At 39.7% G+C, this 16295-nt stretch overlaps 1 protein-coding gene across 1 annotated transcript in view; it reads left to right on the forward strand.

Moving 5' to 3' along the window:
- DOP1B (DOP1 leucine zipper like protein B) overlaps positions 1-16040 on the forward strand; it is a 96376-nt gene extending 80336 nt beyond the window's left edge. Inside the window, 8 exon segments of the mRNA XM_033125078.1 lie at positions 18-164; positions 1214-1275; positions 1856-1984; positions 9768-9904; positions 12907-12962; positions 13191-13352; positions 14809-14938; positions 15518-16040. Coding sequence (XP_032980969.1) covers positions 18-164; positions 1214-1275; positions 1856-1984; positions 9768-9904; positions 12907-12962; positions 13191-13352; positions 14809-14938; positions 15518-15766 — 1072 coding nt within the window. The 3' untranslated portion in view covers positions 15767-16040.
- The last annotated feature ends 255 nt before the right edge of the window (positions 16041-16295 follow it).

Here is a 16295-nt window from a genome sequence, read left to right on the forward strand (position 1 = left end):
TCCCACCCCCCATTCAGCGCCTACAACGCTCCCAGTTTCCGGGCCGGCGCTCAGCTGCTGAGCTCTCTGAGCGGTTATGCCTACACGAAACGCGCCTGGAAGAAAGAAGTCCTGGAATTATTCTTGGACCCTGCTTTCTTTCAGATGGACACTTCATGTGTGCAGTAAGAAGTGTTGTCCTGATAAAACGGGCCCTGAACCTTGAAGTGGAAAAAGTGTTTTGTCTTAATTAATTCTCATAACAGAAATGGGCGCAGAGTTAACATCAACCCAAGTCATAGGACATCACTGTCACAAGCTGGCATGTGAACTGTGTGTTCATAGGAAAGGAGTTAAGTCTTTCAAAAATACTAAAGCGCCTTTTTTTATCAAAAGAATTTCAATTAAGAGAGCGTATTATTCCTAAAGACCTTAATACAGGGTTCCAGCAGTTCTGGGTGTAGCACTACTTTACCTTGTGATCACAGAATATTTGACTACCATTTAGATGACAGAGCCTGCTGGTGACACTGCAGTGTCCTTATCCCACTTCTCAGCTTACACTTCACACGTTCTTACTGAGACCTTACAGCTGGCTGGGCACTGCACTGGCCGAGATCCATTGAGACACTGCTGTGGGGTGAGCTTTCTGTGCTTTTTTTCTTGGAGGTCAACAAGACCACCCAGTAGCTCTCCCCCGGCTCAGCAGAACGTGTCTTTAGCAAGGCAGGGATAGCGGGAAGGGACTTGTCATGTTTTTTGTGTGGCCTGAAAGTTTGCCCTGTCACCACCAGTGTCCTGTGGCTTTTACCCTATAATTCTGCTGCCCTTTTGGGTGAGCCCACGTGAAAAGTCATGCTATTCGTCTTCACTGCCCCCCACTTTTTTCCATCAACACAAATGTATGTACATCATCCTGTGTAAAGGTTTTTGAGGGCAACCCTGGAAAAGCCAAAGTACCGTGATAATTTATGGGTTTTTTTTTACCATAAGCTGGGAATTATTTATTATTCCCTATGTTACTCATTCCATTATTCACTCCCTATGTTACGGTTGTAAATGAAAAGCTTTTGCTTAGCTTTCCTGTATATAAAAACTATTTATTCCTTTCACTATCTTCTTTTCAGAAAGTAGTTTTTAATAGATCCTAGAGGGGCGTGTTCTGTTCTTGATGCTTTTAATCAAACTGTCATCCTGTGCATATGTAATTAATTCTGCTTTTTTTAATATCCAGTTGGAAGTCTATTATTGACCATCTCCTGACTCATGAGAAAACAATGTTTAAAGATTTAATGAGTAAGTTCTGTGTTACTTGCACATAAGTCACACATTAAGGGACCAATGCCATCATAATCAGCTTTGACCACAGATTTCAGAACCCCACTCAAGCCTTTATGGTGCCATCTAAGCCACAAACTGTAATGTGACATGCGTAGTATGTCAGGACTAAATGAATGAGCCTTTCCACATCCAATCTATTGACAAGAATGCCTTAACAGCCTATTCTATAGCTTTATAGGGGAGAAATACTTTTGAAAGGTATGATAAGTTTTCTGTACCTCATATCCTCTTCTGTCATTAAGTATCATAAAAAGAAACAAGTAGGGGTGGCCGGTTAGCTCAGTTGGCTAGTAACACCAAGGTTGCCGGTTTGATCCCCACATGGGCCACTGTGAACTGTACCCTCCTTAACAAACAAAAAAAAAAAAAGTATTTTTACAAATAAATATGCAAATAAGAACCACATGCCCTTACTTAATTGAGATCATGGTTTTTCCCGAGAACGTAAGAATTACACTAGCGTGAATTTCCTATCTCTTAATCTCTAATTGTAGTTTTCTCACTAAATGGAATTTATTTCCTATATTTATTCTAGACATGCAGAGCAGTTCTTTAAAACTGTTCTCAAGTTTTGAACAGAAAGCCATGCTGCTCAAGCGCCAGGCTTTTGCTGTCTTCAGTGGCGAACTTGACCAATACCACCTGTACCTTCCTGTGATACAAGGTAAGAAGACCAGCCCTCCCTTACCCCCAGCCCAGCCCCCCGCCAGCCAGACCCGCGAGTGCCTCAGATAGGCTGGCTGTTTCAGTGGCCCACAGCGTGTTTTTGCAGAATGGTCGAGGGTTAAAATGAATATTCAGCAGCGGATATTGTAGAAGTTTGGAAATATATTGGTAAATCTGAAACTTTATATTAAAATCAATGGTTATAATGCTATTAGTCTTTATTAGGTAGTTGTTTAAAGTCTGACAGTACTTTCTCAGCACTGTCTTCCGGTGGATTCCTCCTGCAGTCAAGATACTTCGAATTTACAGTACGAACTGAGGCCAGTGAAAGGGCAAGATTTTAGAGAAGTACCTGATTTTTCTGTAATAGTTTTTTCTCTTCTTCATACTCACTGTATTGTTTGTCTGTCTCAAAAATGAATTATTGTGGATGTTATGTGTGATTTTGAAGGGTTTTTTTCCTCCTTATAAAATGTTGATGTGGCAAAATGGACATTCTGTTTTAATTCACCCTCCTGTAAGATGTGAAAGAATTCTCAAATAGGGAATGTGTTTTCCTGAAGACTCATAGCCTATATGGAATCAAATGAAATTCATACAATTCCTGAAGGAGTTTTTTGTTTACTATTATGAAGAATAGTTTAAAAAACAGTTTTACAAATATTAGAATTAATGATGTAAATTCTTTTGGGGGGGCACGTTTATTTAGCTATAATTTACATAGAGTAAAAGTTACCCTTTGGTTATACAGTTCTATGAATTTTTCTATACGTATGTAGTCATGGAGCCACCACCAGTCAAGATACAGAATATTTGCATCGTCCCAGAAAGTCCCCTCGAGCCCCTTAGAAGTCATCCCCTCCCCTAACCCCCAGCCTCTGGCTGCCAGTGAACTGCTTTTTCTTCATATAGTCGTCTTTTCCAGAATGTCATAGTGCATAAGCCTGTGAGTCTGGCTTCTCTGACTTGGCATGATGTTTTGGGGAGTTATCCATTCTATTGCATTCATCAGTAGCTATCCCTTTTTACTGCCGAATAATATTCCATTCTGTGATTTGTTAACTAGTTCACCAATGGAAGGGCACTCCGGTTGTTTCCAGGTAGAATATAATATAAACACCTGTCAGCTCACAAAGCATGTGCTCTTCTGAAAGTCATCTTGATGACTCTTGGTAATAGTACTAATTGTCAGCCCCCTTCCCTACTTGATAGACTGTTTGAACGGCTTAATTGCTTTAGTTCTAAACATTAACGGCTTTCACAGTACTTAATGTGACATTTAATATTTGCAATGATAAAATACCTTTATACTTCAGCTGACATAATTTCAACATGCAAAGCACAGGAGATTGTCACATCATAATGTCTTGACTCGTTTAGATATAAGAAAGCAGATACTGACGCATGCTTTCTGGAATTACTGAGAGGAGGCTGATTCGATCAGGTGGTGACCAGGAATGCCAGGAGAGGTGATGACAGCCCTCTAAAGACTGGCTGAAAGCAGAGTCAAAGCTGACCTTTGTTGCATTCCTACAAAATATGGAGGGAGAAAGCGCCACGGGAGTCACGCTTCCTCTAGTTCACATGCAGCGCGTCTGACGGTGCTTTAGGCACCTGGCCACTGGACAGTGGTCCGGAAGTGCTGCGTGAAGTCCACTTCCTCAGCAGAGGCAAGAGGAGGACGGTACAAAGGAGGCGTGTTGGGCAGATCGTACTTTGCGACCGTTTCAGTGCCTTGTCACTCTGAGAGCAAATACCTGCTCCTTCTCTCCTCTGTCTCCCTTCACACACTCCCGTAAGATTTGGGGTGAGGCCCAGAATGCTAACAAGACAGTATGAGGTGTCCAGAACAGACAGCAGCCTTTCTCAGATGGGTGTGGAGAAGTTGACCGTTGCAGGATTTAAACATCTAACAATTCTGAGAAATCATGCCTCTGAGAGGGAGAGAGAAATAGGGCAGTGTAATATTATATACGTTACCTAGTATATTTACACCTACAACATATGTATTTATGTCTGTGTGTGTAATATAAAGTCAGCATAATGCTGATTTAAGTAGGTGGTTTCGTAGGGAAGAAGGAATTTCTCTAACTACATAGGAGAGCTCAAGTGCTATATTTCTAAAAATATTGTATGTTTAAAAATGAACATTTGTACCTCCTTTCATTTTTTATGAACTGACAGTTTATAAAGCACTTTCCTGTATATTGTCATTGTCCCCAGGACTATGACAGGCCCAGCCTCCATGAGGCCCTGGGGGATAGGATTCAGACCGTCCTCTGACAGAGTCCTGGGACACTTGACTGGTCCACGTGCAGCAATGACGCCCAAATCGAGGGAGTAGATGCATCCAGAAGCTTCACAGTTGTCCATTGTGGTAAATAGTGTAGGCCTAATCAGAAGAGGCAGGAACAGGGAATTTCTAACATGTCTCCTCTGGGAGACACTCCGGGGTCCTTTCAGCCTGATTTATGGCACTGTCTGAAAGAGGTGGGTGAGCACGGGGCAGGGAACTGCGCAGCTCCATACATCTTGGCTCAGAGTGATACAAATTTTACATTGGTCACAAAGTAGCTGTAAATAAGCGCAAAGCAATTATTTAAAAGGTGGGGGTGGGGGCGAGGGGCGGCCGGATAGCTCAGTTGGTTAGAGCATGAGCTCTCAAAACAAGGTTGCCAGTTTGATCCCCGCATGGGATGGTGGGCTGCACCTTGGAGCTGATGGGCTCTGAGAACACACGGTTCTCCAATATTCCCCAGTAAAAAATTAGAAAATAAAATAAAATAAAAGGTGGGGGCAAAATGCTGCTTTGTGTAAAATGAGGACAAAGAGGGGCATCACTCCCCACCCCCACGAAGGCCCCTGACCGAGTATCAGAAAGATCTAGAGGCATCACGGTCCCCTGTGAGCTGGATGAGTCTGGCTCCCCAGGTCCACTGGAGTTTTCCATCTCTTAAGCTGCTTGGTTGTCCTGGACCTATCAGCTCTGTTTTTCCATCAGGACACTGACGCTCAGAGGTTAGCACATGCCTAAACTTGTGTCGCCAATGACTGGCAAACCCTGGACTGAAATCCGAGCCCTTTGTCTCCCAGCCACAGGCTGTGGTCTTCAGTAGGTACCCTTGGCGGTGGGGTACTGCTCCACTGTCACAGGTGGGAAACAAGGGTACGGCGAGATGAAACGAGGCTCCACAGCCTGCTGTGCAAGGTGTGCAAGGAGGCGGGCTCGAGCCTTTCTCCAGCGCTCTGCTCACAAGGACTCCATAAGCGTGTAAAGGGTACCACTTGGCTAAGGAAGGAATATTAGAGATTGAAGAAAATTCAGGCTTCTAAATAGATCATCTTGGCTGAAGAAGAAGCTCATGACTTGAGCTTTTATTTGGAGCACCACTATGCGGTATGCCCTGTGTGTACAGAAAAACCACTTTTTAAAAAATGCTTCCTATTTCAAAATAGATTAAGACTCTCAAGAAGTTATACAAGTGACACCCTATGTTCCTGGGTGCTGTTCGTCCAGCTTCCCTGGGATGACATCTCACATAAGCATAGTCCAGTGTCACATCTCACATAAGCATAGTCCAGTGTCAAAACCGGGAGATGGACGTGGGAAGATGACCACTGTAACTCACCTGGAGATTTGTTCAGATTTCACTAGTTTTTACCACATTCTTTGTGTGTATGTTTGTGTGTGTGCGTTGCTGTATGAAGATATCCCGTATGCAAATTCCTGTAGCCAGCACCACACCCAGGATACAGAACTCGTCCATCACCACGAAACAACTCCCCTCGTCACAGCCTTTATAGTCACACCCTCCTCCCAGCCCTAACCCCTGACAACCACTGATCGGTTCTCCATCACTTTAGTTTTGTCATTTGGAGAATGTTACATAAATGGAATCATGCAGCATGTAACCTTTTGAGATGAGCTTTTTTCACTTGAGTCCATCCAAAGGATAGACTCCAGGGGCGGGTACATCCCTGGGTATACCAAGAGTCTGGTCTTTTTTAATGGGTAATTAATGTTCCCTTTTGTGGATGTACCACAGTTCGTTTATCCATTTGCCTGATGGACATTTGGGTTGTTTGCAGTTTTGGGTTGTTACAAATGAAGGCTCTATGATAAACATTCACGTACAGGTCTTTGTGTGGACATAGTTGTCATTTCTCTAGGATGAATACACAAGGGTACGATTACTGGTCCTACTGTAAATGTATGTTTAACTTTATAAGAAACTGCCAAACTGTTTCCTAGATTGGGTGTACCATTTCACATTCCCATTTAAACAATAATTCAAATGTCGTCATCTTTTTGATGTCATGGGGTCTGTAGACACATGCTTTCTTTCATTCCTGACTAATTTGTGCCTTCTCTGTTTTTTTCTTTGTCAATCTTGCTAGAGATTTATCAATTATATTGTTCTTTTCAAGTAACCAGATTTTAGTTTGGTATTTCTCTATTTTTTTGTTTTCAATTTCTCTTGTTTCCTTCTTTGTACTCGCTTTTATGTTCTTTTCTTAGTCTCTTGAGGTAGAGGCTTAGGTTGTAGATTTGAGCCTTTTTTTCTTTTATAATATAAGTATTTAGTGCTGTTGATTTCCCTCTCAGCAATACTTTAACTGTATCCCACAAAATCTAATATATTGTATTTTCATGCATTTCTTTGTATTTTTTATTTCCTTTGAGACTTCTTGTTTAGCGCATATCCTGTTTAGAAGTTTGTTTTTCCAAGTGTTTGGTGGATTTTCCTATTATCTTTCTGTTATTAATTTTTCAGTTTGAGTCCATAAGGTCAAAGAACATTCCCTGTGCAATTTGGGTTTATCAAAGTTTGTTTTATGACCCATGATAGACTGTCTTGGTGAATGTTCCGTGAGCACTTAATGAGTATATATTCTGCTGCTGTGGGTGAAGTGTCCTATAAATGTTGATTAGATCCCCTTAGTTGATGGTACCACTCAGCTCGTCTATGGCCTTACTGACATTTTTCCTAGGAGTTCTGTCAGTTATGGGATAGGGATGTTGAAGTTCCCAGCTGTACCCGTCTGTACCTATTCTTCTTTAAGCGCTGGCAGTTCTGACTTCGTGTAATTTACACCTCTGTTGTCTGGTGCATTTAAGATTGTTATATATTCTTGTTGAATTGACCTTTTTACCACGCGGTAATGTCCCTCTTTGACCCTGGTACTTTTCTTTGCTCTGCAGTCCATTCTGTCTTATACTAATAGAGCCACTGCAGCTTCTTAAAACATTTGCATAGTGTATCTTTTCCCATCCTTGTACCTTTAACCTACTTATATTATTGTATTTGAAGTGAGTTTTGTGTAAGATAATATATAATTAGATCATTTTATTTTAATCCATAGATTTAATGTGCTTATTGGAGTGTTAGGATTTATTATGCCATTTTATTTTTCTGGTGGTTCCTTGTTTTTCATTCCTCTTTCCGCTTTCCTATTTTCCTGAGATTACATGAATATTTTTTAATATTCCATTTTGATGTATTTAAAGGTTTGGGTTTTTTAAAAATATTTCTTTATATAGCTTTTTGTAGTGGTTACTCTAGCTAGGGATTGCAAATGTGTAACATATACATACTTACTGTGGTCTACTAGTATCAGTGTTTTCCCACCACTAAGGACGCTTTTCTCTTCCCCCATGTGATACAGTTGTCTTAAATATTACCTTTACATACAGGAGACAATGACCCACTTTTTGCTTTCAACTGTCCCAACGTAATTTAAAAACTCAAAAGGAAGGACTATTATTTTTACTCATGTATTTACCCTTTCTCTTTCATCATTTCTTTTTTGTGAAGGACATCAGTTAGCTGTTCTTTAAATGCAGATCTGTTGGCAACAAATTTTCTTAGTTTTCCTTCACTGAGACTGTTTTTCACCTTGTTTTGGTTTGCTTCGTTTTTTTCTTTTTTTCTTTTTTTTCCACCTTCGTTCTGGAAGAATATTTTGATTGGAGATAGAACTCTGGGCTGAAGTTCTTTTCTTTTGTCACTTGAAAAATGTGCCACTTCTTTCGGACTCCATGGTTTCTGATGAGAAACCTGCTGTCATTTGAATTATTGTTCCCTATGTACTGTGTCATTTCTTTCTGACTGCTATCAAGATTTTTTTCTTTGTTTTTCATTTTTAGAAGTTTGATGATGTGACTGTGGATTTCTTTGGTTTTATCATCTTTAGAGTTCACTCAGCTTCTTGTATCTGCAGATTTATGTCTATCCCCAAATTTAGAAAATTTAGGGGCATTATTTTTTCAAATATTTTTCCAAGTTATACTTTTTTTCCCTCTCCTTCTGGGACTCCAGTGACACAAATATGAGAGCTTTTGTTGTTCCACTGTGTTCTGAGACTGTTCAGTTTTTTTCAGTCTCTTTTCTCTGCTTTGTTCAGTTTCTATTCATTCTGTCTTCAGCTTCCCCCTTTCCTCTGTCATCTCCATTCTGCTCTTGAGCTCATCTGAACTTTTTTCTTTTTCAGTGATTGTTTTTTTTAGTTCTAAAATTTCTATTCGGCTCTTTTTGGTATCTTGTATTTCTTTGCTGAGACTTTCTATTTTTTCCTTTGTTTCAAATGTCCATAATTTATTATTAGAGTAGTTTTAGACAGCAGCTTTAAAATCCTTTTCTAATAATTGCAACCTTCGTATTATCCCTGCATTGGTGTCTTTTGGTTTATCTTTTCACATTCAGGTTGAGACTTTTGGCATTCCAGGTTAGTCTTCTCAGATGGCCAAGCCAGAATAAAATTAAAAGATTAAATAAAAATACCCAGGGAGCTCACCTCCAGATCATTCCTTAAGTCCCAAGGTTTCTAGCCAGTCATGTTACTTTTCCTTCACCTTTCAGCTTCCTGATAGTTGGTTTATATATTTTGTTCAAATTTGTTTTTATTTCAGTTAGAGATATAGGATATAATATACTTACTCCATCTTGTCTAGAACCAGAAGCAGAAACGGCTTTTTAAAAATGCCAGTTTGTTTGTCAAGTGTCTGAGCTATGTATGATCCTTCGTCTGGTCAGAGTACTTGTAAAAGCAAGAAGTAAAAACCCACTTAAGCTAGCTCAAGTACAGAGACACTTATTACTAATGTGCTACAGCAAATCTTAACTAGCATGACTGCAGCTCAGCTGTTTGCTATAGCAATTTGTTATGTTCCCCAGAAACCTTAAATTATGGGGGAGAAAATCACACTCTATGATGATTTCAGTAGAGAAGTAGAGAAGACTTAGGGGCTACAGAGGTTAACTCGCAACTTTTTTTTTACCTGCAGGAATTAAAGTTTTTGTCATGGCTATCATATCTAAACTTTATTGAATTAAATCTATTTTATTCACTCACTCTACTTCCTACTTCTCACGGCCAAAATGTAGTGGCATCTGCCAGCCAACCTCTGTGATCTTATAGTTTTATCACTCACCAGGGACTGTCTTTGGTTTCTGTGTCTCATATTTCATATTCTTAGAAGAAAACGTAAGTGGTCATTATCATCCAGTGGATTTCTGGCTTGAGTCAGAAGTTCATGCCTTTCTACTCAGCTGTGGCCAAGAAATAAGAGCCACTTGATTTACTTCCTTTAGCAGAGGGCATGTACAAAAAGGAGGGCTGGGGGTGGGCCAGAGGCACAGAAACACTCTCCCAACACCCATTTCTTATACTGGGTTGTTGTCAACTGTCAAAGAAATTACAATTTTTTTTTTTTTTTTTGGTTTAATGAGAAACCCCAAACTGCATATTTGTGTGACATCTTTAAAATCTTCTTTCCTTAGAACGCCTGACAGACAACCTCAGAGTTGGACAGACATCCATGGTTGCTGCTCAGATGTTCCTTTTTTTCAGAGTTTTGCTGCTAAGAATATCTCCCCAACATTTGACTTCATTGTGGCCAATAATGGTCTCTGAATTAGTAAGTACAAATATTTCACCCTTGAAAGCAAAGTTGGAGCTTTTAAAAATGCTTGTTCAGGAATTATGTACTATTTCATGTAGAGTCATGCGTTGCTTAACAATGGGGCTACATTCTGAGAAATGTGTTGTTGTGCGAACGTCATAGAGGGGACTTACACAAACCTAGACGGCATAGCCTACTACTGCACACCTCGGCTGTGTGGTGCAGCCCATGGCTCCTAGGCTGCAAGCCTGTACAGCCCGTTACTGTACAAAACACGAGGTGAAATCAAGCACAAGGGAAAATGATGCAACCAAGAGACTCGGTAAGCACGTGATGTATGAGGAGGCTGCTGCCAGCATGACACGGCAGACTGTTTTACAACAAACTTTTTTTCATAAGCAGAAAGAGTACACTCGAAAATAACAAGAAGTATAGTACAGAAAATGCATAAACCAGCAATATAGTTGTCCATTATCATTATCAAATATTATGTACTGTGCATAATTGTATGTGCCATGCTTTTATACAACTGGCAGCACAGGTTAGTTTGCACCATTATCATCACAAACTCATTGTGCTACAATGTTATGATGGCCGTGAGGTCACTAAGGGATCGTAATTTTTCAGCTCCGTTATAATCATATGGGACCGCTGTTGTATATGCAGTCCATCATTGACCCAAAGGTTATTAAGGGACACAACTGAATTTTATCTGCAAAATTTTCCATCACATGGTCAGCTCTTGGTTAAATAGACAATATTTTATCTTATCCTATAATTATACTTGATCTCTCAAATGTCAGTTACTCCAATTTATTTGTACTGTTTGATATTATTTGCTATTTTTCAGCAGTTTTTTTCCCAGTTTTATTGAGATGTAATTGGTTTAACAGCAGTGCATAAATTTAAGGTGTACAACATAATAATTTGATTTAAATGTGTTGTGAAATGATTACTACAATAATTTTATTAACATCCATCATCTCATTTAGATACAAAAAGAAAAGAAAAAAATGGTTTTCCTCATGATAGAGCTCTTAGGATTTACAGTCTTAACAATTTTCGTATACCATATAGCAGTGTTAATTTTGTAAGTTACATCTGTCGACCTAAGAAATGTCCAAACCTATGGACATTTTTTTATGAGTTTATTTGAGCCAAACTGATGACATATGCCGGGGAGCAAGATCTCAAATGCTCCACAGAACAGCAGTTTTGCAGCTTCTTTTATGCATTTGAAATTAAGGAGGGAACATAAGGAAGATGACGTGGAGGTGGGAGAAAGCAAGGTGGGGGTTGGATTACAGGGTAGTTAACAAGATTCTGGGCTCTCTTGAAGGTGATCACGCTTATTTCAAAGGTGTGTTAACCTAGATGCACAGAAACAATGGACAGGGCTGCTTAAGGCAAAGATAAGCCTTTTAGGAAAGAAGTTGCATGTCTGGGGCGTTACCCACCATGGCCTGCCCCATTAGGCATTTCTGATCAGAGGTTACTCTCCATAGAACCCCTTTTTCATCCACATATCCCTAGTACTTAATTATCTTAAAACTGCAAGTTTTTACTTTTTGACCACCTTCATCCAATTTCCCCTCCCCCAGCATTCCCTCACCTCCCGACCCACCCCACCTCTGGTAACCACAAACCTGATCTTTTTTATGGCTAGTTTGTCTTTGTTTATTTTGTTTTATTTTGATTTCATGTAAGTGAGATCATACAGTATTTGTGTGACTTATTTCACTTAGCATAATGCTTTCAAGTTTCATCCACATTGTCACAAATGGCAGGATTTCCTCCTTTTTATGGCTGAATAATATTCCATTGTGTACATATACAATATTTTCTTAACCCATTCATCTGTTGATGGATGCTTAGATTTTTTTTCATGTCTTGGTTATTGTAAACAATGCTACTGTGAACCCGGGGTGCAGATACCTCTTCGATATAGTGTTTCATTTCCTTTAGATATACAGTTGACCCTTGAACAACATGGGAGTTAGGGGCACTGACTACCTGCACAGTCCAACATTGACACGTAACTTAAGTTAGCCCTCCACATACAGATTCCCAGCTGAAAATCGAAAATGCAGTTAGTTGAGCCTTAAATATCACAGGTTAGAACTGCATGGGTCCACTTATACTCAGATCCGTATTATTCAAGGGTCAAGTATACAATCATGTGCCGCATAATGATATTTTGGTCAACTATAAATGGAATCATACCATGTTTCCCCAAAAATAAGACCTAGCCAGATAATCAGCTCTAATGCGTCTTTTGGAGCAAAAATTAATATAAGACCTGGCCTTATTGTACTATAAGACCGGGAATATAATATAATATAATATAATATAATATAATATATAATTAATATAATGTATTGTAATATAATATAATATACCAGGTAGAGGTTACCCTTTATAAAAGATATTTACATTTGTAAGGGAAATCTCCATTTGTAAGGGTGTCTCTCTCCCTGTACCAGGAAGAGGTGAACAACCCTATCTCTAGAAACTCTTATCAATGCAGAAGATAACCAAGCTGGTATTTCACAATCAGCTCCAGGGAAGTTGTACTAAAATGGAAGGTTCTTATAGAAAAGAAGGGTGGAACAAGGAAGCTATTAGCAAAAGAAAGGATTCTAAGACATGGAATGGGAAGGGTTTTATCATGCAGATTGCCTCTTTTTTTTTTCAGGAAATGTACTGGGCCCTTGTGACAGATTACTCCATTGGTGTTGACCAGAAAATTCCATACTGTTTGTTTAAGATTATGTTCCTGGTGAAGGTTGAAACTGCAGTTAGCTCAGGTGTTCATCGAGGTTTGGTGTCATGGAGTTTAGCACGAATGACGCCATCTTAGTCCTGTCGTTTTCTCCTTAGCAGTAGGTTGTCTTTTCATTTTGTTGATTGTTTCTTTCACTTTATGTGCTATTTTTTCATGGACATACACATTTTAAACATTAAGCTAGTTTTAATCTCTCTCAAATAATGACGTGAATTCATGTTTTCTTTTTAAGATTCAGACATTCATACAGCTTGAAGAAGACCTGAAAGAGGATGATGAATCATTGAGGTAAGTAGTACAAGCATCTGTGCACATATGTGACCGTTATTACTGGACATCACTTTATGATGTAGGGTTATCTAATGGTAAATACTATTTTCTTGAAGTTCTTGTGAAGGCACCAGCTATTTTGATCATTTCTTAAAAAGAAAAACTTTCTTATCGACATTGCATAGGCAAATGGACTACAGCAGATGTGGATGAATTTATAACAGGAGTTTCTTTGCAAATTTATAGAAGCAGCAACAAAATCAACAGAATGAAAGTTTCAGTTGGTGATGGAAATGGGCCCTTGATGGGGGAGATTGCCCAGAATGAACTCATCTTATATTTATCAGCTTGCAAATTCTTGGACACAGCACTTTCTTTTCCACCTGACAAGATGCCATTATTTCAAATGTAAGTCAGATAAGATCCTGTGTCTTCTTTGAAGTAGAGATTTTACTCATGAGCACTTTCACTTTCTTTTCCTGTACAGTCTGTGAGAAGCCAGTATGGGTACTAGGGGCTGATAAGCCTGCTCAGAGCACCAAGTTTCAGGTCACTTGCAACATCTGTGGTTTCATGAATTTGGCTCACAGTAGTATTTACGGGTGCATGAGCGTGTGTGTGTGCGTATGTGTGCGCCTGTGTGTGTGTGTGTGTGTGTGTGTGTGTGTATGTGTTTAGGTGGGTTCTGCTACTGGATGCTTCTAAAACACCCACTGGTGGTCCACACTGCATTTGTGTAGATTTTTTTTTATCTGTTTGTTTTGTTTTGTTTTTACTTGGGGAATTATTGGGGAACAGTGTGTTTTTCCAGGATGTCAAGTCATTTTTCAATCCAGTTGCGGGGGGCACAGCTCAGCTCCAAGTCAAGTCGTTGGTTTTTTTGTGTGTGTGTTTTTTTTCAATCTAGTTATGGAGGGTGCAGCTCCCTGGCCCATGTGGGAATCGAACCGACAACCTTGTTAAGAGCTCGCTGTCTAACCAACTGAGCCATCCGGCCGCCCTGTCTTTGTTTTTAAATACATAGAACACACCATCTCAATTCACTTTGCCCCTGTTGGGTTACATTTCCTGTAGGCTTAACACAGCTGCTCATATGTTTAATTTCATGCCTGGTTCCACATGCCACTTCTCTCTGTCCCACTTCACTAAAGAGAATAATCATGTAGAAATATTTGTGGTTCTCTGGGGTGGCCAATTAGCTCAGTTGGTTAGAGTGCGGTATTCTTAACAACAAGGTTTCCAGTTCGATCCCCACCGGGCCACTGTGAGCTGCGCCCTCCACAACTAGATTGAAACAACTGCTTGACTTGGAGCTGATGGGTCCTGGGAAAACATACGTAAATAAATAAAAGTTTTTTAAAAAAATAAAAAAGGTTCTCCTTAAATGCATATTACTAAATGAAAGAAGCCAATCTGAAGTGGCTGTATACTGTCTGATTCCAACTCGGACATTCTGGAAAAGGCAAAACTATGAAGACAGTAAAAAGATCAGTGGTTGCCAGGGGTTGGGGTGCAGGGAGGCAGGGCACAGAGGACATTTAGGGCAGCGAGACTACAGACTACACTATATAATACTATCGTGATGGTACGTGTCATTGTAAATCAGTCCAAACCCAGGGAATGTGCAACACCAAGCAAGAGTGAACCCTGAGGTAAACTGTGGACTCTGGGTGATGATGACGTGTCAGTGTAGATGCATCGCTGTAACAAGTGCACGATTCTGCGAATGTACTAAAAGCCATTGAATTGTACGCTTTAAACAGGTGAATTATATGGCGTGTGAATAAAACTCAATAAAACTGTAACCATCTTTTTTAAGTGGGCTCTGAGCCAGCGTGTGTGACCTTGGGTTTTCTTCCTCCAGTTATAGGTGGGCATTTGTGCCAGAAGTGGACACAGAGGGGCCTGCCTTCCTATCAGACCTAGAGGAAAATCATCAAGAATGCAAACCCCACACTGTGAGGATTCTAGACCTCCTAAAATTAAAATACGGGGTAAGTGTTTTTCTTTTTAAAATTTATATTCGTGGAAGAGGGGAGAAAGGCTAAGCAGTAAGTAAAGTATTTTAATATGCCCCTTGATTTTAATGACTTTGAATTTTCAAAATCTCCCTTATCTGAGCGTTCAAACTTCGAGATGATCATAAAGTCCACCTTTATTTTCTCATTTACGTGTCCCCTTCTCATCCATCCCAGTTGCTAAGAGGTGAACACAATCCTGGATAACAGTCACGCAGAAGTACTTTATTACTAGGTCGGTGCAAAAGTAAGTGCGGTTTAAAACGTTGAAAGTAATTGCAAAAACCACATTACTTTGGCACCCACCTAATACTTCGAGCAAGGGCCTGTTGGAGGAATGGCAGGGCCCCCCAGCAGGGGTGGGCTTTGGGTGAAACCCTGGTAGAAAATGTCAGTTGAAGACCTAGCAATTGAGTTTATGCCGTTATTAGTGCTGATCATGAATTTGCATAAAGAACCCACCTGAGGATTTGCCACCTGCGCGAACTCACTTGCGTCTCCTAACCCTTAGCAAAGCCATTATCATTTTTAATGGGGTTTTTTCTTTTTTTGCAGGAAATTGGCTTCGATGAGGTCACCCTGAAGAGCGAATTCCCTCTTCTGCGCCAACATTCTGTTTCCAGCATTAGGCAATTGATGCCATTCTTTAAGACTCTAAACTGTGCTTTTAAAACCCAAAATACACTGCCTGCTGACACCCAAGGCCCTCCATTCTTAGAGTTTCCTGTCACAGATAGCTCCAGGGTCTTGAAACAACTAGAGGAATGTGTTGAATATGACTTTTTGGAACATCTGGAATGTTAACCGTTTAAGACAATTTATTTAATCCATTCACTGATACTTCAGCAGAAACTGGGGTATATTCCAAACAAGAAGGAAGCGAGGATAGTGCTTTTGAAAACAAGTCTATTTCAATTTTGAAAGTAGATTTCAGATAACTTTCTGTTGGGCAACAAAACACACCTCCCTAAATGCCTTGTAATATATTTGGACCTGATTGTATGTTTCTTCCTCAATTTATGTAAAGAAAATAAAGTTAATATATCATCTAACGGTAGCACAAAGTTTGTAATGTGAAGTAAAACTATGAAGAAAATGAAGAGTTATTTTCTTTGTTGAATGCAGATACATGGTCTGTCTCAGTATATTTTTCTAAAACTTTTAACTTGTCAAATACTATTTTTAACCTTTCACACATACACCTTTTAAAGTGATTGTTTTGGGACTACATTTTAAGACTAAAATATATTATTTTCTGAAGAGTAATCGCCCGTTATGATTGGCTGTTCAGCAGTGCTGAGCGCTTTAGGAAGATTTCTCAGCATGTTTAACT

This window comes from Rhinolophus ferrumequinum, chromosome 2 (assembly GCF_004115265.2).
Source record: "Rhinolophus ferrumequinum isolate MPI-CBG mRhiFer1 chromosome 2, mRhiFer1_v1.p, whole genome shotgun sequence".
Taxonomy (NCBI): Eukaryota; Metazoa; Chordata; class Mammalia; order Chiroptera; family Rhinolophidae; genus Rhinolophus; species Rhinolophus ferrumequinum.